The sequence below is a fragment of the Scyliorhinus canicula genome, chromosome 6 (genome assembly GCF_902713615.1).
Source record: "Scyliorhinus canicula chromosome 6, sScyCan1.1, whole genome shotgun sequence".
Lineage (NCBI taxonomy): Eukaryota > Metazoa > Chordata > Chondrichthyes > Carcharhiniformes > Scyliorhinidae > Scyliorhinus > Scyliorhinus canicula.
Genome location: NC_052151.1, coordinates 31,745,901 through 31,768,916, shown reverse-complemented (window position 1 = coordinate 31,768,916; position 23,016 = coordinate 31,745,901). Strand labels below are relative to the sequence as shown.

Genomic DNA, 23,016 nt, shown 5'->3' with positions numbered 1-23,016 from the left:
TCTGGTCGCAGGCAGGCTCAGTTGTAAGACTATTAAAACCACAGTTTACTTCCAATCGTGTCTCTAGTGAATTGATGGTCACATCACACTGCTCATGGGGAACAGTCAACAAACGTCACGTGGGGCCCCACTCAGAACCTGAATGGGCTCCCTGTGCCCCCTTCCCCTTGCAGGTTGCCCACCAACTGCTGTAGGGCATTAAGTGAACCAGGTGGGTTTGTTTCTACAACAATAGCTTCATGGACACCATTCCAATCTGAGCAAAAAAATGTGGTGAGAAAAACAATGTGGCATTCTTGCTGTCCGTTTGTAAAAATTAAAATAAAGGAGACTTCAGTGGTTTAAAAAAATATATCTATATTATCGCCAGTTGAAACTAAAACATTCCTCGGTGGCTGCTGGCGGCTGCCTGACCTGTAGCTGCCTCTGGCCGGCCCACCCGGGCCTCAGCCGCTCCGCCCACACACGTCGCGCGCTGACGCGGCTCCAGCAGCGCGAGCCCAGCCTGGCGCTCGTGCGCGCAAAAGTAACCAGAGCGGAAAATAAAAAGAGATACATTGTGGCCCGGGACAAAGCTGCCGACCCGGGGAGGGAGAGAGCAGCAGCAGCAGCAGCAGCAACGTGAGACGAGATGCGGAAGGAGCAGCAGCAACAGGGGGAGGAGGTGGTGAAGGCGGATTCAGTGCAGGGGAGTCTGGGCATCAGGGACACTTCGCTGGCCAGGTACCTGGACGGGCAGCACTGGCAGCTGAAGAACGAGCTCCGCCAGCAGACAGCCCAGAGCCAGCTGTTCTCTCAGCACAGGTAAACCAGGAGAGGAGAGTAGGGGGAGGACGGGCCGGGTCAGCTGATGGAATCCTTCCTTTTTCCGGGTTACCGTTTGTTTTAAAATATATATTTTTTTTTGAGTGGAGAATTTCTTGAATACCGTATAGTGACGTTACACCAACCTCTCCCCGCCCCCATTGCCTTTTGCTGGAATTTTATGTCTGCTGCTATCAGCTGATGTTGCTTCAATCACAGCCCCTGGTCCTGGGTCATTTTTAAGAATGCTTAATATTCGAGCAAGTTTGTCCGATTCATTAAAAAAAAATCCAAAACCAGTCACCGCGAATAAAGTTTTAAGGCCTCGTGAAGCTCTGGACTCGGTAAATGTAAATTGCTCCATGTTAGCGTGGCGTGTCTGAGGAGGCTAAAGGCATCTCTGAAGTTGCAGATGGGCAGTGCTGCACTTTGCATTTGCTCACCAGATGCCCACCACTTGCTACATGTATCTTGCAGTACTAGTGGTGGCTGCAACAATGCTATTAATATACAGCTTGCTTGGATCTCTCCATGTGTCTTGATAAATTCAAGATGTTCTTCAGAAGCTGTTGCACGGTTTTGCCTGGTGGTGTTTATATGTACATATATTGTGTGTGTGTGTGTGTGTATATATATATAATATTTGTACTGATCTACCAGATCTGAATTTTGTTTTTATGAAATTGTTGCCACAGTGAAAAATTGTCCAGGTACACAGTTTGTGAAATGGCACACAAGGTTGAACAATTGTCGAACAGTTTTTTGGGGCTTCTCGAATTTATTGTTGACAGCGCTTAACCACTGTGATAGCTTTGGTGTCCTGGGCACTGATAAACTTATATATTCCAGACAATGAAAAGTTGCTATCTTGTGTGTTTGCAAATGGACTTTCACCTTCTGCAGCAGTAGATTTCTCACGTTAGAAGAACATAGGAATTAGGAGCATAAGTAGGCAATTCAGCCCTTCGAACCTGCTCCGCCATTCAATCAGATCATGGCTGATCCCTTGCTGGTCTCAAAGCCACCTCTCTACCTGTTCCCCCAAATCCCTTTTAACCCATTAAAAAAAATCAGAAATCTATCTATCTCCCTCTTGAAACCATTTAATGATTTGGACTCCACCGCAATATGGGGCAGCATGTTCCACAAATTCACCACCCTCTGCGAGAAGTAGTGCCTCCTCATCTCAGTTTTAAATCTACCACCTCTCAACCTATATCTGTGACCTCTTGTTCTAAAAGCACTGCAGACATTTATATCAGGAACTCTGAGTGACTGCACCTTGTATGTGTCAACTAAAAGTGTTTGTTCTGCTTGAAGGTTATTGAGATGTTTCACTTATGACCAGATCCTAAGTAAATCCAAATCGTTTTAGACTATCAGACATGAAGCCGGGTACATTAGGACGAAATGTTCTGCCTCATATGCAATCTGGCCAAGTAGATTGCTGCTGGTGACCTAACCTGCACCAGGTCCCATTCATCCATCATCCTCATGCTCACATATTGGTTCCCATGTGGTAATGTCTAATATTGGTTCCCATGTGGTAATGTCTGGATTAGAGCCAGATCATTCAGGGCTGAAAAATAGGAAAGGCAAAGTGTCATGGAAGTTTGGATGATTGATCAATTGTTCATTTTAGATCCAAAATTGGTAAGTTTTCATTTACCGATGTGCTGATGAATATGGGAGAAAGGCAGCTGTATGGAATTAGGCATTTAATGAGCCCTGATCGCATTAAATAACAAAACAAACTTATTTTTTCCCCCATAAATTTAGAGTACCCAATTCATCTTTTCCAATTAAGAGGCAACTTAGTGTGGCCAATCCACCGAACCTGCACATCTTTGGGTTGTGGGGGTGAAACCCATGCAAACACGGGGAGAATGAGCGAACTCCACACAGACACTGACCCAGAGCCGGGATCGAACCTGGGACCTCGGCGCCGTGTGGCAGCAATGCTAACCACAGCACCACCGGGCTACCCTGTAACAAAACAAACTTAAGGGGCTAAACCGCCTACTCCTGTTTCTATGCCTCACAGGTAAAAGGTCTCAGTCTTCTGTTTGGTTTCCTCCAAAGCCTCACCCTCCCTATCTCTGTAACCCTCCTCCAGCCCTCTGATATTCCTGCATTCTCTAATTCTGGCGTCTTACACATTTCCAATCTCCATTATCCCACTATTGGTTGCTGTGCCTTCAGCTGTTAAACCACATGTTATTGGATTCCCTCCATAAATTCCTCTACCTCTTTACCTCTCCTTTCACCTTTTAAGATGCTATTTAAAACCTACCACTTTGACAAAGAAGTCCTTGGTTTTAAGCTGCTCTGTTTTAAGCTCGTTCATTTAAAGTCGTTTTTGTTTTAGGTCCAGTTTCCCTGATTTAAGTCACGATTTCTACTTTTAGAGTCCCTCCCTGTGTTGCCCTCCCCATGTCATCCCTGTCCGTTTTCACAAAGCGCATGTCATTGCACTCCACCTTCATTGGCATCTGCGTGCATTGGCTAGCTTCTGGTCTGTCCCTATGACCGATTGGTGCCATTGTTAAGGAGTCTTGTCTATTACATTTTTCGAGGCAAGACCAATTTTTACAAAAGTCCCAAAGGAATCCAAAGCCAGGGTTGTTTTTTTTTTTCCAAGCAAAGAGTTGGATTAAAATTTGATTTAAATTTTGCAGTTTCAGAGGTGCCTGCTGTGGGTGATACTATTAAATCACTTTTAAACAGCCAGAGACCCCCATCACTGCGGTAGTGTGTCTGCTGCTGCAAAGAAAGCAGGAAAAGCCAACAGCCTACAAATCTGGTGAATGTTGTCTATATTTGTATAATATTTCTTCTATATTTAGTGATTTATTTGGGGTGCTATTTAATGGAAAAAGTTTCAAGTGTCTTATTGGGCGTAACTTTCTGGGTGTTTCCCGACTTTCGAGCCGGCGAGATCACAGCCCGTATTTAATGACACTTGGTGACGGAAATGATCCTCCACATGCTTCATTCCAGAACTGGCTGTCCTGCCAGCTGATTCACCGGACAGTACCCGGCAGCTCTCCCTCTGAACTCACTTCCAGACAGCACACGAGCATGGCAAACCTACTCTGAGCTTCGGGGATGCCGATCTGACCAGGATGCTGGATGTCATTGAGGTGAGACGGGGCACCCTGTTCCCCTGAGGGGGTCGGGTGACCAGCAGCAGGGCCGGCAATGCTGCCTGAGAGGCAGTGGCCGTCTGTTTGGGCAGCGTGACCTAGAGGCCCTCCGTACAGTGCAGGAAGAAGACAAATGACCTCCACCGGGCTGCAAGGGTACGTTAACACCGGCCCGTTGCATTAGTCTCGCCTGCCAACCCTTGACCTCCGATGGTGTTGTTGACCCTGCCGCGGCAGCCCTCACTGTGCTGGTAGCAGACCAGGCGGCCGGCCAGACGCCGGAGAAGGTTGCAGCATCGTCAATGCAGGCGACACCCAATGTGCAGGGGGTTGCTGCGCACCCAGCACGCCTGCCACCCACCGGGCCGAGGAGAGACCCAGAGGGGGATTCCAGCGACAGCCCACGGTTTACAGATGTCATTGGTCGTACGCGGAGATGACGGACAGCATGTGCCGTAAGAGGCTCCGTCTCAACAAGGAGACAGAGGGAGGGTGCCAGCTCCTGGTGGCTGTGAAGGTCACTGAGCCCTGAACCTTTCTGCAATGAGTACATTCCAGGGCGCGAGCAGGGAGTTGTGCAGCATTTCCGCAGCCACAGCCCACAAGAGCATCTGGGAAGTTACGGATACCCTGTATGCCTGGGCAGCTGACTATATAAACTTTGAGGTTAGCCAAGTCCATCAAGATGCCCGGGCAGCAGGATTTTCCACAAACAGGGCTCTGTCCTGGGAGCGATTGATGGATAGAACATACAGTGCAGAAGGAGGCCATTCGACCCATCGAGTCTGTACCGACCCACTCAAGCCCTCACTTCCACCCTATCCCTGTAACCCAATGATCCCTCCTATCCTTTTTGGTCACTAAGGGCAATTTATCATGGCCAATCAACCTAACCTGCACGTCTTTGGACTGTGGGAGGAAACCGGAGCACCCGGAGGAAACCCACGCAGACACTGGGAGACCATGCAGACTCCGTACAGACAGTGACCCAGCGGATAATCGAACCTGGGACCCTGGAGCTGTGAAGCCACAGTGCTAACCACTTGTGCTACCATGCTGCCCGTGCTACCCGTAGGACAGGCAGCAGCTGTAGCTGCCCCTGTTATGGCTATGCATGATACTGGAGGATGGCTTGTAGGCCCCCCCATCCCAAGCCCAGGGGTGACCCCTGACGTATGACATCCAGCCCCTCCCCAGGCATATTTCTCTTTCCCCCTCTCTCTCGAGCACTGGGATAGCTGCTCCAGTGCCCTTGGGCTGCATGCCAGGGATATGGCTACTTACCACCTCCAATCCCCTCAACAGCCAGCTTCTAGTTTTTAAAGGGAGTGCTAAACAGCGCCCATGTGACATCCCGTTGGGAGCTGGTTAGTTCCCGGGAGGCCGTTGGATTAGACTTGCATCTCGCAAATGAGATGTAGTTTGTTCTTAATTGGTGTCTCACTACGTCTGGGTGGGATCCGGTACACACTATTGGGAGCGGGCCAATTAGATTGGGAACTAATTTGCGCCTGGCATGGATCCTGATTTTGGCCTCTCTCTTGCTATTTAACCGCTTCGCCTGGATCTGCGCCGGCAAAACAAGGCCATTAAATCGCACCCGTTTCACGTTATTTCAGCTAGCAATGCACAGTGCGGCCCAAATATGGGACAGTATTTCAGCTTGTACGTCTTTTTTTCTGACTTCTACATCCAGCTTTAACGTTGACTCCTGTGGGAATCCATGATTCGCTTAAAGTTGTTTCACTTGAAGTGGAGATTTTCAGCTGGTTAACCACTAGGACTTGTTTTTGTTTATGTGACATGTTAAATGTTGTTTGATTATTGCTCTTGTGAAGTATGTATTACTAATTGAAGGGTGCTATGCAAATAGATAATGTAATAACAATCAAGTTGGTTCAATTTTTAAAAGTAGCTAACGTGTTCTGCCAGATTTCCACTCCGGGTAGAGATGAAAATTGACTCCATGTTCCAACAGGTTGGGCTTCCATAGCTTGCAAAATACTTACTGAACCACCCTCGCAGGAGCAAAGCCAGTCCAATTGCTTCCGTTGTCTAAGAGTTTAGCTCACAGTTTACCCCGGGAGGCGTACTGGGAATAGCTCAACTGTACACTCCACATACCAACAACGCTCCCACGAGTACCTCTTTAAAATGTTTAAGAGACTGTGTCAGTACAAACAGCTAATAATGTTTCCAAAACAGTTGGCGTCACCGCTTGAGGGAATCAGCGACATTCTGCAGTCCTCCAATTGATTTTTTCCAACGCAGACAAGACAACAATTTTCTGATTAGATGAATTGATTGGAGTAGCAGGGGAAGACTAGACTGATTTGTAGCTGTTGTATGGCCTGTGTTGCATTTGGAAATGCATTTGAATGCAACCGCATGGCCTGGTGTGGCATTTGCTGTTTCTAACTGGATTCTTATGTATGACATTTAAATGTATTCCTTTCCCAGCTTTTGCCTTGCCCACCCCCACAAGAAAATATAATAATATTGCCCTGAATGCCACAACCTAAATGGAGTGTTATGAAATGAAAATCGCTTATTGTCACAAGTAGGCTTCAAATGAAGTTACTGTGAAAAGCCCGTAATCACCACATTCCGGCGCCTGTTCTGGGAGGCTGGTATGGGAATTGAACCGTGCTGCTTGTCTGCCTTGGTCTGCTTTAACAGCTGGCTCTTTAGCCCTGTGCTAAACCAGCCCCTAAGGGGGTCACAAATATATGAATGCTAACGTCAGAGTCAAGCAGACACTATCGTGCCAAGTTCCTTCTGTACTGTTGTTGAGATTTAGGTTCCATGCAGCAAAACACAATTTGCTTGTTTAATTTCCAATGGCACTTAACAGGCATGTAACTGAGACATAGTCATAGAGGGTGATATTAAGTGGGGTGTGCAATGGCTTGTTGGCAAAATGTCAAAGTGGAGGTTTTAAAGGCGTGTAGAGGAGGGGAATTTGAGCGCTTGGAGGCTAGATGGCTGAAGGCAAGGCCTCCGAAGGTGCGGTAGAAGGAGGGGAACATGGAAATGGAGATTTGGGGTATGTGGGGGTGACCGTTTTAAGACTGGAAGAGGTTACATTGAAATGAAGGGAGGAAGACCATGGAGGGACCTGAGGACAAGCCAGGAGGGCATTGAAGTAGTTGCGACAGGATCCCGTAAAAATGAATTAAAAAAAAAAAAAGATCACCGAGGTCTGTGGCTAGGAGAAAGAGCGATGTTGTTACAGAGGTGGATGTTAATGGTCTTTGCGATAGACGGGACATGAGCTTGTACTTGAGGAAAGAAAATCTTGCCTCACAAATCTACTGGAATTCTTCAAGGATGCAACGAGAGAGTGTATAGAACATAGAACAGTACAGCACAGAACAGGCCCTTCGGCCCTCGATGTTGTGCCGAGCAATGATCACCCCACGTAACCCGTATACCCGTAACCCAACTAACCCTACACTACGGGCAATTTAGCATGGCCAATCCACCTAACCCGCACATCTTTGGACTGTGGGAGGAAACCGGAGCACCCGGAGGAAACCCACGCACACACGGGGAGGACGTGCAGACTCCACACAGACAGTGACCCAGCCGGGAATCGAACCTGGGACCCTGGAGCTGTGAAGCATTTATGCTAACCACCATGCTACCGTGAGGCCCACGGTAGAGGGCGGCAGCAACTTTGCGGCTGACGGCAGCGTGGCTGCCTGGTGGAGAGGGGGAAGGGAATCTTCATGTTCCAGCACTTACCCGTATGCGGCCAGCAACAGGGCCCGACGCTGGATCTGAGCAGATGCTATGTGGAGAATCGTCTGATCCTCCTTGAACAGGCCTAATAAAGGCTTATGGTCTGTGAAAATGGTAAATGTATGGCGACATGCTGGTGAAATTTTTTTATTCGAAAAGAGGACGACCAACCACCATCTTCTTGATCTGCGCATATTTCCTCTGCGTCAGTGAGTGTCCTGGATGCAAACGCGATGGTCCGCTACAGCCCATGTGGTGGTTGAGGAAGGCTCCAGGAGGTGCATTGCATGTCAGGATGAGTGGTTTGGTTGGGTCAAAATGGGTCAGCAATTTGTAGGACAAAAGTTGTCGCATTATTTTCCAAGAAAGCTGCCCACTGCGCTGGGCCCTTTCCCATCGTTGCCATTTTTCAATAGTCTGAAGAGGGGGGGGTAACGGGGTAGCCATGTTCGGGATGAATTTCCATAATAGTTCACAAGCCCGAGGAATGAACGGAGTTCCATTGGTCCTTTTGACTTGGGGGGCCTGTTAGATGGCCCGCACCTTGTCCTCAACGGAGTGTAGGCCATGGCGGTCCATGTGGTAACCCAGATATGTGGCCTTTGCTGCATTGCAGACGCGTTCTTCCGCCAGAGGCGGAAGCCGACCTCCTCGAAACACCGCAGGACTTCGGCCAGATTCTATAGATTGAATTGGATTTAATTTATTGTCAAGTGTACCGAGGTTGTGTACAGTCCAGGCAGACAATTTCATATATAAAAAAAGATAGGACATGCATAATTACACAATGTAAATACATAAACATAGACGTTGTACGCAGTGTAGCACAACTCAGTACAGAAGGTGCGTGGAGTGATCAGTTCAGTCCATAAGTGGGTCATTCAGGAGTCTGGTAACAACGGGGAAGAAGCTGTTTTTGAATCTGTTAGTGCGTGTTTTCAGACTTCTATATATCCTGCCTGATGGAAGAGAGAATAACCCGGGTGGGAAGGGTCTTTGATTCGGCTGCCCGCTTTCACAAGGCAGCAGGAGGTGTAGCAAGAGTCGATGTATGGTATGCTCCTGGCGGAGGAGCCCTAATCAACACATCGTCCAGGTATACCGCCACTTGAGATAACGAGATAACCACCACAGGATGTTCTCCATTACTCTCCGAAAAATTGCACATGCCAAGGAGACTCAAAAGGCAACCGGGTATACATACAGCCTTTGGTGCGTGATTATCATCACAAAATGTCGGGAGCCAGGGTCCAGGACCAGCTGAAGATATTTGTGGCTCACATCTAACTTTATAAAGTTGACCACCACTAAGTTTCACACACAAATCTTCAATGCGAGGGGCTTTTTATGGTCCAGGTGAGCGACACCATTTACCGTCATCTTGTAATCGCTACATAGGCCTACAGAGCAATCGGGCTTCATCATTACAGCGCGTATAATGCCTAACGTTCCAATGGATCCAATTCAACATCCATCTTAGGCCTCAAAGCTTATGGGACTGGTCGAGCGGAAGATTAGCGTGGCAGCGCTAATGGGTCAACAGTAATCTGGGCCAGTGCCCCTTTTATGGTGCCCAGGTCTTCCTGGAAAAGGCCCTCTGCCAATCCAGATGGAAGTGTCGCAGCCTAGGAAAACCGGCCTGCCCCCCCCCCCCCCGCTCGGGGGTTTCGAGTCCCTCCACATTAACAAGATCTGTCTCCGGGCTACTAGGGAGGCAAAGGCCAACACTTCGGCCTCTTTCGCTTCCTGCACTCCCGGATCCTCTGACACCCCAAAGATCGCTATTTTTGGACTCGGCTCCACTTGCGTGTCCAAAATCCTGGACATTGTCCTCGCAAAGCCCTGCCAGAATTCTTTAAGCGCCGGGCATGCCCAAAACATATGGACATGGTTCATTGTGCTCTCTGCACATCACGCGCACCTGTCCTCCACCTCAAAAAACTTGCTCATTCTCGCCGTCATCATGTGAGCCCGGTGCATCACCTTAAACTGAATTAAACTGAGCCTGGCACATGGTGCGGAAGAGTTCACCGTGCCCAAGGCATCAGCCCACAGGCCCTCCTCTAGCACCTCGCCCAGCTCCTCCCACTTGCCCTTCAGCTCCTCCACTGGGGCTTCCTCCGCCTCCTGCAGCTCCTGATATATGTCCGACACCTTCCCCTCTCCAGATGCCACCGGGCTTGTGGTGTATCGTACCGGCGAGAACGGCAGCGGTGCCATTACCAGTGCCCCTAGGCTGGTGCCTTGGCATGATGCAGCCTCAAGCCGCCCCCACGCCGACCTCTCCTCCATTACCCATTTCCTTATCATGGCCACATTAGTCGCCCAGTAATAGCTACAGAAGTTTGGCAGTGCCAACCCACCCCCACCCTCCATCCCCTCTAGTGGGTCCGAAATATACAACAGCTGATCATCTGCGTAGAGGGAGACCTGGTGCTCCTTCGCGCCCCCCCCCCCCCCCCCCTGAACCCGCCCCCTCCAGTTCTTGAAGTCCTAAGCCCTATGGCTAACGGTTCCCGGAAATTCCCCTCGCAGTGCCAACTGGGCACTATGGGCTGGCACTTCCAAGGTGCCCAAAGGAATGCCAAGGTGCCATCCTGTCCCCGACCACCCCAAGGTCTCTCATGGCCTGGGAGACCCCCCCCCCCCCCCCAAGATGCCATTACCACTGGTCCATATTTGTGGAAATCATTACTAAAAGGCACCCTGATGTGGTTAGTTCCCAGGGATGGGAGAATCCCACAAACACATATTTAAATGAACATAATGGGGCCCAATGACGGTGAGATCCAGATTAGAAACAAAAAAGACTGCGACATCTCACGAGACTCCGGTAAATCTGGCGAGACTTGTAGAGCATTGCAAACGCGAGGCCTCTCTCCAGATTCAATGACCTTGTCCCCAACACCAAGTTGGGAATGACGAGACTGTTAAATCGCACCCACCGAGTCCCTGTAAGTTAATTGAATATTGGAAGAGGAAGCTACATCTGACAACTGGGGAAGAGAGCATTGTGAGGAAGAGAGGAGGACTGAGGTCTAGACGATGGGCTCACAGTGGGGAGAAAGGGAGGCACAGCACAGTGGTTAGCACTGTTGCTCCACAGCACCAGGGTCCCAGGTTCGATTCCCAGCTTGGGTCACTGTCTGTGTGGAGTCTGCACGTTCTTCCCATGTCTGCGTGGGATTCCTCCGGGTGCTCCAGTTTCCTCCCACAAGTCCCGAAGGACGTGCTGTTAGGTAATTTGGGCATTCTGAATTCACCCTCTCGTGTAACCGAACAGGCATCAGAGTGGCAACCCGGGAATATTCACAACTTCTGTGTGGTGTTTTTTTTTAAATTTAGATTACCCAATTCATTTTTTCCAATTAAGGGGCAATTTAGCTTGGCCAATCCACCTAGCCTGCACATCTTTGGGTTGTGGGTGCGAAACCCACACAAACACGGGGAGAATGTGCAAACTCAACATGGATAGTGAACCAGAGCTGGGATCGAACCTGGGATCTCGGTGCCGTGACACAGCAGTGCCAACCACTGCGCCACCCTGCTGCCCTATCATTGCAGTGTTAATGTAAGCCTACTTGTGACAATAAAGATTATTATTGTTATTAAGACTGAGGTCATTTTTGAGGAAGTACCAGTATTAATTCCATCTGCAGCTTTTTTTTTAGATGAAAAAAACTGTCAATTGTGAAGTAATCAATCGTTTCACAATTTTAACAGGAAACTGTCTCACAAGATACTCAGAAGTGAATTGGGAGAGGTAGTAGAGGGAAAGAAGTACAGATGGTTTACAAAAGGACTTGTCCAACCTTTTAGCTCGTGGTGGCCACATTTGCACATTTTCTCACTCAAGGGGTGCCAATGAGCAAATTTCGGAAAGAGAAAGTTTGGAACAACGGTAAATTGAATTTCAAAAAGGATGAGGTTGAAAGGAAATAAACAATTGCTGAGCAAAAGTACAGTAATGTCATAGAAATAAATTACGTTTAAAAATAAGAGCAAGTAACCAGCATGTGAGCGGGTCAGTGTATGTGGGGTGAGTGAGAAACCCAGGGCTGGGCGTAAGGCAGGCTCGCACTCACTGAATCTCTCACACTTGCCTCCTCAGTCTCTGGCACCCACCTACTTTCTCGCACACTAGCCCGTGTCTCTGGCACCCACCACCACTCTCGTACATGCCACTCACCACATCTCTCGTAGATACCCAACCACCTGCTCCAAGCTACACGTCCTCTCGCAACCACATTCACCGCTGCAGTGCCACTTCCCCAGGCCCACGCAAACATCGTCCAACTGGGGCCTGCAAAACTACGGCCTCCCACCCCCGACTTGGACTCCGTCTCCCTGGACTTCAGGTTGGATGTACCTCGCTTCCTGGTCCCCAGCCTCGCCATGTTGCTTCACTTCCCTCGGCCCAGCAGCCTTCAGCACACTCACCAGTACGTGTTCGCTACTCCTCCAATCAAACACTGTTTCACTCGCTCACTTCCTGCTGATAGGCTCACTTGCTCGCCTATCAGAATCTGAATTTGGAAGAGACTTGGCCTGTGATTGGAGGAGTAGCTCCAAGAACAATCTTCCATTGAAACAACTATTTGATCGGGTGTTTGAAAACTGGTGTCGGGAGGCCACATACATGGGCTTGGCACCTCGGGTTGTACATCGGGTAAGCCTGGTTTAAAATATTTCATGTAATAACCTTTGAATTATTATTTGGAGATCTAAACTATGAATCCAAAACTTCTCAGAAATGTCCTTGTATTTATAATGTGTTGGCTTCAATAGTTCTGTAAAACCAGTTGCAGCAGAGTGACCAGATCAGTGACATTGACTGGCTCAAAAATCCTATTTTCTAACTCATAATGACTTACAAACTCATTCAACTTGGCTTTTGCTCGCCTCTCTCAACTCGCTTCTTCTCCTGACTTGCTGCCTCCCTCCCAATTGCCGCCCCTCCTACTCATCAGCCCTCCCCCTTGTTACTGTCCTTCCCAACCCTCCTGCTCACCGTCTCCCTCCAGCTTGCTAATTCCCTCAAACCTGAATCCTCGAGGTAAATGGTAGTTCAGGAAAGGGGCTGCGAGCGGGAGGGTCAAAGAGGACGGAGTTGGTGAGCCGAAGGGTTGGTGGATGGGCCTCTGGAAAGATGAGTACCGACCTCGCTTCTGGCTCCAGGAACTGATCCAAGTGAATTACAGCTGTTAATTCTACCTGAATTGTGTCAGGCATGGTTCTTGCCTGTTAATTTCCTGCCATGATTGAGGCTACCTGTTCCTTGCTCATGAGCACTAGTGGCAGTAAACCTCACCATGGGGTGGCTGTAATAATTAAGTGTGCAGCTCAGGCATGCAGCTTAGATGGGACACTGGTCCCCACTGCAAACCTTGTTCCCTGGTCACTGAATTCATCCCTCTTCTCATCTACTGTTTGATGCTGAACCAGACGGTTTCTATTTAAACCTGAGCTGAACTTCGAGCGCCATGACCTCTCCTTCATCGAGGTCGCTGTTAAGTGAGGGAGATATTAGGAAATTGGTCCAGAAATGAGACTATTTCTTATGTAGCAGACAATTTAGGGGTTAAATAGACTGAAGGGAAGAAAAAAACAGCTAGCACAGAGTCAGAGGGATACCCCACTTGGCTGAGTAACATTGTCCCAGTCAGACTGAAACTTGTTAGTGGGAATACACAGGATGTCCTGGGTCCATTGTTCTTTGGGACACTTCTGTCTGATCTGTTTTAGCCCATTACAGAGTCTGATAGCCTCTTTGTCCGTCAATGAGACGTTAGTTGCATATCAATAGTATGGCTCTGTTCTTTTGTATAAACAGAAGTGGGCAATCAAACAGCCAAGATACGCTGATGGTTTCAAGCCTGGATACCCCAGCAAAGAATCTTTGTTTGAGGGCTTGGGAGAGCTGAGAGAGTGAGTAGAAATGCTGTTTGGAAAATTTACAGAGAAGGTGGCTTTGGAAATTGACCGAGAAGGTCATGAAAGTTGCCACCGATGTAGGCTTTGGAAAAAAGGTTCAGAGCAAATGTCCGTACAGAAGAAAAATTGCGTCGTAAATGCAAGTATTACCTTTGTCTGCCTGTGAAAGTGACATGAGAGCTGCATGCTCTGTTATAGTGTTGTTTAATGGGAACTAGTGTGTTAAGGTTAACAAGCTGCATGCAATCTGTTATTGTTAGGATTGAAGTTTAAATATTGTTTTCTTTTAATCAAGTTTGTTTATGAAATAGCCAAGTCCTATTTCTTATATTATCACTCGTGGACTAAATTAATCTTCCCGCCCACCTAAAGACTTTTAAAAAATTCAGCCTCTTAGCCACTTTTGAGAGCTGAGCAGAAGGCGCCTATCTCGGCTCTGTAGCACTGCCCATCTCAAGCTCCCTCATTTCAGTTGTTGCTGAAACCATCATCCACATCTGTGTTACTTCCAGAGTGGGTGGCACAGTGGTTAGCACTGTTCTTTCACAGCACTAGGTTCGATCCCAACCTTGGGTGACTGTGTGGAATTCGCACATTCTCCCCATGTCTGCGAGTGTTTCCTCCGGGTGCTTCGGTTTCCTCCCACTGTCCAAAGATGTGCAGGTTAGGTGGATTGGCCATGCTAAATTGCTCCTTATTATCCATGATAATTATTATCTATGACCAGCTCATCCAAAACTCTGCTTTCCATGTACTAATTCATTCCTGTGTTCACTATCTTCCCATTGGTTCCCAACCTGGCAACGTCTCGATTTTAGACTTCTCTTCCCTGTGTTAAAATGTCTATGTGGCCTTTCCCTTTTCGTTATCTGTAACCTCCTTGAACCTCCCTCCCTAACAGGTCCCACCATTAATGAACCCCCGAATCTACGCTAACCTAACCCCCCCCCCCCCCCCCCCCCATTAATTTTCTGCGAAGAAGTCGATGAATATGAATGGTTGCCACCTCGGGCGAACCCCAACAGTGATCTTCTCAGGGCAAACTTGATTTTCTCCAAACAGAGAAAGCTAGCCATGTCCAATAGCCAGGTCTCCGACTTTGGGGGCTTTGAATCCCTCCAAGCTAATAGTATCCGTCTCCGGGCTACCAGGGAAGCAAAGGCCAGAATGTCTGCCTCTTTCTCCTCCTGGATTCCCGGATCTTGCGACACCCTGAAAATCGCCACCTCTGGACTCGATGCCACCCTTGGACATGACATCAGCAAACCCCTGCCAAAATCCCCTAAGCTTTGGACATGCCCAGAACATGTGGACATGGTTCGCTGGCCCTCCCGCACATTTTGCACACCTGTCTTCCACCCCAAAGAATCTGCTTGATTTACCATGTTAAAGGTGCAGGTTGTGTATGGGAATCAAATGGAATAAATATATGACACTCTTGGCGAATACAGCATGTATTTCCTGTCCTTCAGTACCCGAGCATTTTCCACTATTTCACTGGTTTTATTCTACATTTTAATACTTGTTAATTTTAAAACAACTTTTAGAATTGCACGTGCTGAATGATCTACACGGCTGACAGGTGTGAAAGGTGGATGATTCTTGTTGATTAAAGGGGTTTATCTCTGCTAATCTGTTCTTTTTAGGTATGACCTGAGCCTGGATGAGATGCGAGACCTTTCTTCCGAGCGAGTCAAGTTTGTTATAAAGCTACCAACAGTTCAACAACAGTTGGAAGAACAGGTATTGGCTCTCAAAATCCAATCCTATGAGTGTAATGAAACAAAATACATAAGCAAAATGACATTTGGACACCAGGCCAGAATTAATTGTTCGAGGTGGGGTTCACATCTACTGGCTAGAAACAGGTGGGAATCGAGAACATAGAACATAGACTATACAGTGCAGAAGGAGTTTTTCGGCCCATGGAGTCTGCACCGACCCACTTAACCCCATCTAACCTTTTTTGGTCACTAAGGTCAATTTAGAATGGCCAATCCACCTAACCTGCACATCTTTGGACTGTGGGAGGAAACCGGCGAGCACCCGGAGGAAACCCACGCAGTCACGGGGAGAACGTGCAGACTCCGTACAGACAGTGTCCCGCGCAGAACCTTTTTGTGAGGCCCAACACACATTGGTAACAATTGGGCATTTAACTAGACAACGCGGGCCTCCTACTGATATAATGAATCCCTGTTTACAGTGTTTCGTTTTGAAGGGTTTTAATTTTACACCCGAGTTGCATTTAAGCGCAATATTCGACGTTTTAAAAGGTATGGACAGAGTGATTCTGCCATCTCGTCCCAATGTGATGATGTCATCACGGGACCAGACTCTCTGTGGAGTCTAGCTTCTTCTCAGCACCATTTTGTCCTTGCTGAACATTCGAGGAATGTTTTTCTTTTGTTACATTCTCAGGTTCCCCATTCCCTGCTCCTTGTAATGTGTTAAACTTCATTTTAAAACTTTTTATATACTGAGGAACTCTGAAGGATTTGTTTCTGAAAGAATTCTTGAAGAATGCTGGAACTAAGTACTGTATACTTTGTTTTTCAAATTTCTTTGCTGGTTGGGGATCGGGGATACTGTTGTGTATTGTACAGTGCTCGTGTTTGGGGAATGTTTTACAAAACTTGTGTTCTGCAAGGATGAAGCCTGCAGACAAGGCCACAATTTTGAAGTACAATATTTCAATTTTTACATTAATTTTTCCAGACAAAACCTGTCCTCCGAACCTAACTCCAGCTTGAACATTGATTCATCTGGGAATTAACGTGATGATTTTCAGGAACACAACCATTACTCAAGTGAGGTCTCCTGCAAAAACCCAGGTTAGGGCTGAAATCCAGCACCTGAGAGCTGTGGGCTAAACCGAAGCAGCGCCACAAGAAACGGTGTTTACTACCAGTACTACACGGGGACCTTTACAAGGATTGCTGATGTAGTAGGGTTTGCTGTGTGGTTGACCAGCATGGTGAGTTCCTTACCAGCCATAAAAGTAGTGGGGTCAGGTCCGTACGTGGCCCTTAAGTGGCATAAAATTCCACCCATAAGCTTGTGTTATGGGCCAGGGTTTAGAGAATCCCAAAGTATATCATGGAGTTCACCTGACCCATAACTTTTTATAGATTGTGGTATGGGGAGCACACGGCCCACTCTACAGGAGTGGTACAGCAGAAGCCCACATCCCATGAAGGAAGAGAAATTAGTATTGCATAAGTGTCGGTACAACGTCAACAGTGAAGGAACGGCGATATATTTTCAGGGTGGTGAGTGACTTGCGGGGGAGCCTGCAGGTGACGGTGTCCCCATGCATCTGTTGCCCTTGTCCTCCTGGATGGTTAAAGAGTTGTGGGTTTGAAAGGTGCTGCATAAGGAGCCTTGGTGAATTCCTGCAGTACACCTTGTAAATGGTACACATGACTGGCACTCAGCATCACTAAAAAGAAACATTTATCTGTTCATATTTATTCGCTATTTGTATGACCAAGTTCGCTGACACATTTCCTGTAGCTCAATGGTGATTAACGTGGGAAAATGAAATGAATGAAATGAAAATCGCTTATTGTCACGAGTAGGCTTCAATGAAGTTACTGTGAAAAGCCCCTAGTCGCCACATTCCGGCGCCTGTCCGTGGAGGCTGGTACGGGGATTGAACCGTGCTGCTGGCCTGCTTGGTCTGCTTTAAAAGACAGCGATTTAGCCCAGTGAGCTAAACCAGCCGCATCAGCTAAACCAGCCCCAAAATGTGCAAACTTTAATCTGTAAGGGTATTTTGGGGAGGAGAGCAGCAAGTGGAAATAAACCACGGATAGTAAAATTCTTAATGGAAATGGAGAGTCCTTGGGTGCAAACATACAGATGCTGAAAACGGGTTTGCAAGAAGAAAAACGTTAAAAGGGCAAATGTGATTCTGAGTTTTATTTATTGAGAACCAAAATTTGGTTTGCAGAGTTGGTTTAACTCAGTGGGCTGGACAGCTGGTTTGTGATGCAGACCAAGGTCAGCAGCGCGAGTTCAATTCCCGTACTAGCTGAGAATTCTGAATTCTCCCTCCGTGTACCTGAACAGGCGCCGGAATGTGGCGACTAGGAACTTTTCACAGTATTTTAATTGCAGTGTTCATGTAAGCCTACTTGTGACAATAAAGATTCTTTATTTATTTTAATTTAAGGAGAGCAGTTAGATAATGGATGTAGCAAAGATTTGCAAGATGATTTAGATTGCCATTGTAATTGGACAGAATTGTAGCAAATTAATTAACGTCCCTGAGCAATGGATGTTGCAACACACAGTTTAAACCATTCTGGGACAAAAAGTATGCAATCAATAGGATTGAATAACTTCATTTCGGTGTGAATGTAAGTCTGTTTGTGACAATAATAAAGATTATTATTAAGAGGGAATAGTTCAGGAATGGGGGCTGGAAGAATAATAAATATACACTTCTAATGTCCTTGCGAAGCCATGAATAAATCTAAAAGAACACTGGGTAATCTAGTCAAATGGTATGGAATACAACTGTCACATAGCAGGGGCCTCACGGTAGCATGGTGGTTAGCATCAATGCTTCACAGCTCCAGGGTCCCAGGTTCAATTCCCGGCTGGGTCACTGTCTGTGTGGAGTCTGCACGTCCTCCCCGTGTGTGCGTGGGTTTCCTCCGGGTGCTCCGGTTTCCTCCCACAGTCCAAAGATGTGCGGGTTAGTTGGATTGGCCATGCTAAATTGCCCGTAGTGTAAGGTTAATGGGGGGATTGTTGGGATATGGGTTACGTGGGTTTAAGTAGGGTGATCATTGCTCGGCACAACATCGAGGGCCGAAGGGCCTGTTCTGTGCTGTACTGTTCTATGTTCTATATAGTTAGTAGTCACCTTTGAGAAAGAAGGTCATGGATTTCCTTACCCAATCCAGGGTTTTCTTACACAATCCAAGACAGCAGCACATGATCTGGGCTGATACTTCAGGGAAAAAAAATCAGAGTTCACCTGGTGTCTCAGCCATCACTTACCCCTCACTTAACAATGCCAAATACCGATTAGATGGCTGTTCATTGGACCTTGCTGTTGATGGGACTTTGCTATGCATAAATTGGCCGGCATGGCAATATTGGCGGTGCTTTGAAAGTAATTAATTGGCTGTGAAACAACTTGCGAATGTTTTGAAAGGTTACATTAGTTTAAAGTTGGTTCATAACGTACTGGGCAGCCCACAATTAGAATTATCCTTGATGTTAAACCATGCAACTTAGATGCTTGATTTTTAAAGGTTATTTAGACTCGCTGGGAACATTTCCCCCCCCTTGTTTTAACTCTGCATCTTTCTGACCCAGAGGTTGAGCGAATGATCGCCTTCTCGGCCTCTGCCACTTGATAACTGGGAGCTGAGTCGGGCATCCTAGTCTACAGTCACCCGGCTACCTTGTTAGTACATGTATATTTACTCTGTGGTACCTGTGCTGTTTGATTTAAAAAAAAAATACATTTGAACTCTCTTGTGTTGGCTGTTCTTTCAGATAGAAATGAAAAAGCACTGTGTCAATAAAAGTCTGGCAATTGGAGAAGTACTTTCCACAGCTGACCTCACGACTGGAGTAAAGGTAAAGCAAGACTTGTGTTATTCAGATTAATGGGAAGAGTTACACAGCAACTTGGTTAGAATGCTAAATTGGCCACCAGAGGCTGCGGAGAATAGTGTTGATGCCTTTTGAAAAGTCTCAGGCAAGTGACCACTCGGAAACGACTGTGGAAAAAGTTAGATTTATTTCCTTGTATATTTACAACTCTTACTCCCCAAAGGGTCTCCCGCACCCAGACCACGCTTGGGTCGGGGTATTTATGTCCCAGCAGTCTCTGATTTAAGGGGGTGTGTCGTACTCGGGTGAGGCCTCAAGGACTCTGAGGTTGCCGATCCCTGGGCTCCTGTAGGGTTATAACACCTTGGAAGGAAAATTAGATATGTACATAAGAGAGAAAGGAACAGAGCAGAATGGTTGAGGATGATTTCATAGAATTGTTCAAAGGAGAGGAGCCGGAGATTTAAAAGCGGGAGAGGAGCCGGAGATTTAAAAGCGGGAGGGGAGCCGGAGATTTAAAAGCGGGAGAGGAGCCGGAGATTTAATAGCGGGAGAGGAGCCGGAGATTTAATAGCGGGAGAGGAGCCGGAGATTTAATAGCGGGAGAGGAGCCGGAGATTTAATAGCGGGAGAGGAGCCGGAGATTTAATAGCGGGAGAGGAGCCGGAGATTTAATAGCGGGAGAGGAGCCGGAGATTTAAAAGCGCGGGAGAGGAGCCGGAGATTTAAAAGCGCGGGCGAGGAGCCGGAGATTTAAAAGCGGGCGAGGAGCCGGAGATTTAAAAGCGGGAGAGGAGCCGGAGATTTAAAAGCGGGAGAGGAGCCGGAGATTTAAAAGTGGGCGAGGAGTCTGAGATTTAAAAGAGCGGGAGAGAAGCCACCTTCTCTAACCTAAGGGGTTGAGTGAATATCAGATAAGCTCTTTCTTTCTTTCTTTCTTGTTTTATCTGCAAGTTATCGAGAGGGGATGGCAGGGAAGGCAGTGCAATGTTCCTCCTGCAGAATGTTTGAGGTGAAGGACACTGTCAGTGTCCCTGCTGATTTCACCTGTGGGAAGTGCAGCCATCTCCGGGTGGTGGAGCTAGAGCTGGATGAACTTTGGATCATTCGGGAGGGGGAGGTGGTCATAGATAGAAGCTTCAGGGATGTAGTTACACCGAAGAATGAAGCTAGATGGGTGACGGTGAGAGGGGCTGGGAGGAAGCAGTCAGTACAGGGAACCCCTGTGGTCGTTCCCCTTAGTAACAAGTATACTGGTGGTGGGGGGGACTTACCTGGGGTAAGCCATGGGGTACAGGTCTCTGGCACAGAGTCTGTCCCTGTTGCTCAGAAGGGAAGGGGGAAGAGGAGTAGAGCATTAGTCATTGGGGACTCCATAGTTAGGGGGACAGATAGGAGATTCTTGTGGGAACGAGAGAGACTCGCGGTTGGTGTGTTGTCTCCCAGGTGCCAGGGTCCGTGATGTCTCAGATCGTGTTTTGTGGATCCTTAAGGGGGAGGGGGAGCAGCCCCAAGTCGTGGTCCACATAGGCACCAATGATTTAGGTAGGAAAAGGGATGGGGATGTAAGGCAGGTATTCAGGGAGCTAGGGTGGAATCTTAGAGCTAGAACAAACAGAGTTATTATCTCTGGGTTGTTACCCATGCCACGTGCGAGCGAGACGAGGAATAGGGACAGAGAACAGTTGAACACATGGCTTCAATGTGCAGGAGGGAGGGATTCAGATACCTGGATAATTGGGGCTCATTCTGGGGTAGGTGGGACCTCTACAAACGGGATGGTCTACACCTGAACCAGAGGGGTACCGTTATCCTGGGGGGGGAAATTTGCTAATGCTCTTCGGGAGGGTTTAAACTTACTCAACAGGGGAATGGGAACCTGAATTGTAGCTCCATTGTACAGGAGGTTGTGAGTAGTGAGGTCATGAGTAAGGTTTCAAGGTTGTAGGAGTGTACCGGCAGGCACGAAGGTGGTTTGAAGTGTGTCTACTTCAACACCAGGAGCATCTGGAATAAGGTGGGTGAACTTGCAGCATGGGTTGGTACCTGGGACTTCGATGTTGTGGCCATTTCGGAGACATGGATCGAGCAAGGACAGGAATGGTTGTTGCAGGTTCCGGGGTTTAGATGTTTCAGTAAGCTCGGGGAAGGTGGTAAAAGAGGGGGAGGTGTGGCATTGTTAGTCAAGGACAGTATTACGGTGGCAGAAAGGACGTTTGATGAGGACTCGTCTACTGAGGTAGTATGGGCTGAGGTTAGAAACCGGAAAGGAGAGGTCACCCTGTTGGGAGTTTTCTATAGGCCTCCGAAAAGTTCCAGAGATGTAGAGGAAAGGATTGCAAAGATGATTCTGGATAGGAGCGTAAATAACAGGGTAGTTGTTATGGGGGACTTTAACTTTCCAAATATTGACTGGAAACGCTATAGTACTTTAGATGGGTCAGTTTTTGTCCAATGTGTGCAGGAGGGGTTCCTGACATAGTATGTAGATAGGCCAACAAGAGGCGAGCACATTAGATTTGGTACTGGGTAATGAACCAGGACAGGTGTTCGATTTGGAGGTAGGTGAGCACTTTGGTGACAGTGACCACAATTCGGTTACGTTTACTTTAGCGATGGAAAGGAATAGGTATATACCGCAGGGCAAGAGTTATAGCTGGGGGAAAGGCAATTATGCATAGGATGGGGAAGGAAACTGCAGGGGATGGGCACAATTGAAATGTGGAGCTTGGTCTAGGAACAGCTACTGCGTGTCCTTGATAAGTATGTACCCGTCAGGCAGGGAGGAAGTGGTCGAGCGAGGGAACCGTGGTTTACTAAAGTAGTTGAATCACTTGTCAAGAGGAAGAAGGAGGCTTATGTAAAGATGAGACGTGAAGGTTCAGTTAGGGCGCTTGGGAGTTACAAGTTAGCTAGGAAGGACCTAAAGAGAGAGCTAAGAAGAGCCAGAAGGGGACATGAGAAGCCCTTGGTAGGTAGGATCAAGGAAAACCCTAAAGCTTTCTATGGGTATGTCAGGAATAAAAGAATGACTAGGGTAAGAGTAGTCAAGGACAGTAGTGGGAAGTTGTGCATGGAGTCAGAGGAGATGGGGAGGCGCTAAATGAATATTTTTCGTCAGTATTCACACAGGAAAAAGACAATGTTGTCGAGGAGAATACTGAGATTCAGGCTACTAGACTAGACGGGATTGAGGTTCATAAGGAGGAGGAGTTAGCAATTCTGAAAAGTGTGAAAATAGATAATTCCCCTGGGCCGGATGGGATTTATCCTAGGATTCTCTGGGAAGCTAGGGAGGAGACTGCAGAGCCTTTGGCTTTGATCTTTATGTCGTCATTGTCTACAGGAATAGTGTCAGAAGACTGGAGGATTGCAAATGTTGTCCCCTTGTTCAAGAAGGGGAGTAGAGACAACTCCAGTAACTATAGACCAGTGAGCCTTACTTCTGTTGTGGGCAAAGTCTTGGAAAGGATTATAAGAGATAGGATTTATAATCATCTAGAAAGGAATAATTTGATTAGGGATAGTCAACACAGTTTTGTGAAGGGTAGGTCGTGCCTCACAAACCTTATTGAGTTCTTTGAGAAGGTGACCAAACAGGTGGACGAGGGTAAAGCAGTTGATGTGGTGTATGTGGATTTCAGTAAAGCGTTTGATAAGGTTCCCCACGGTAAGCTATTGCAGAAAATATGGAGGCATGGGATTGAGGGTGATTTAGCAGTTTGATCAAAAATTGGCTAGTTATAAGAAGACCGAGGGTGGTGGTTGATGGGAAATGTTCAGCCTGGAGATCAGTTACTAGTGGTGTACC

The 23,016-nt window shown here is 47.5% G+C and overlaps 1 protein-coding gene across 3 annotated transcripts in view; it reads left to right on the top strand.

The window, feature by feature from the left end:
* Positions 1-480: 480 nt before the first annotated feature.
* Positions 481-23,016, top strand: part of acoxl (acyl-CoA oxidase-like) — a 531,095-nt gene continuing 508,559 nt past the window's right edge. For 2 of the 3 annotated variants that reach the window (XM_038799111.1, XM_038799112.1), the window contains exons 1-3: positions 481-804; positions 15,275-15,371; positions 19,146-19,229. In XM_038799111.1, the coding sequence (XP_038655039.1) occupies positions 632-804; positions 15,275-15,371; positions 19,146-19,229 (354 nt within the window). In that variant the 5' untranslated portion in view covers positions 481-631. The remainder of the gene's footprint in view (positions 805-15,274; positions 15,372-19,145; positions 19,230-23,016) is intronic. The other variant, XM_038799113.1, reaches the window with a different exon arrangement.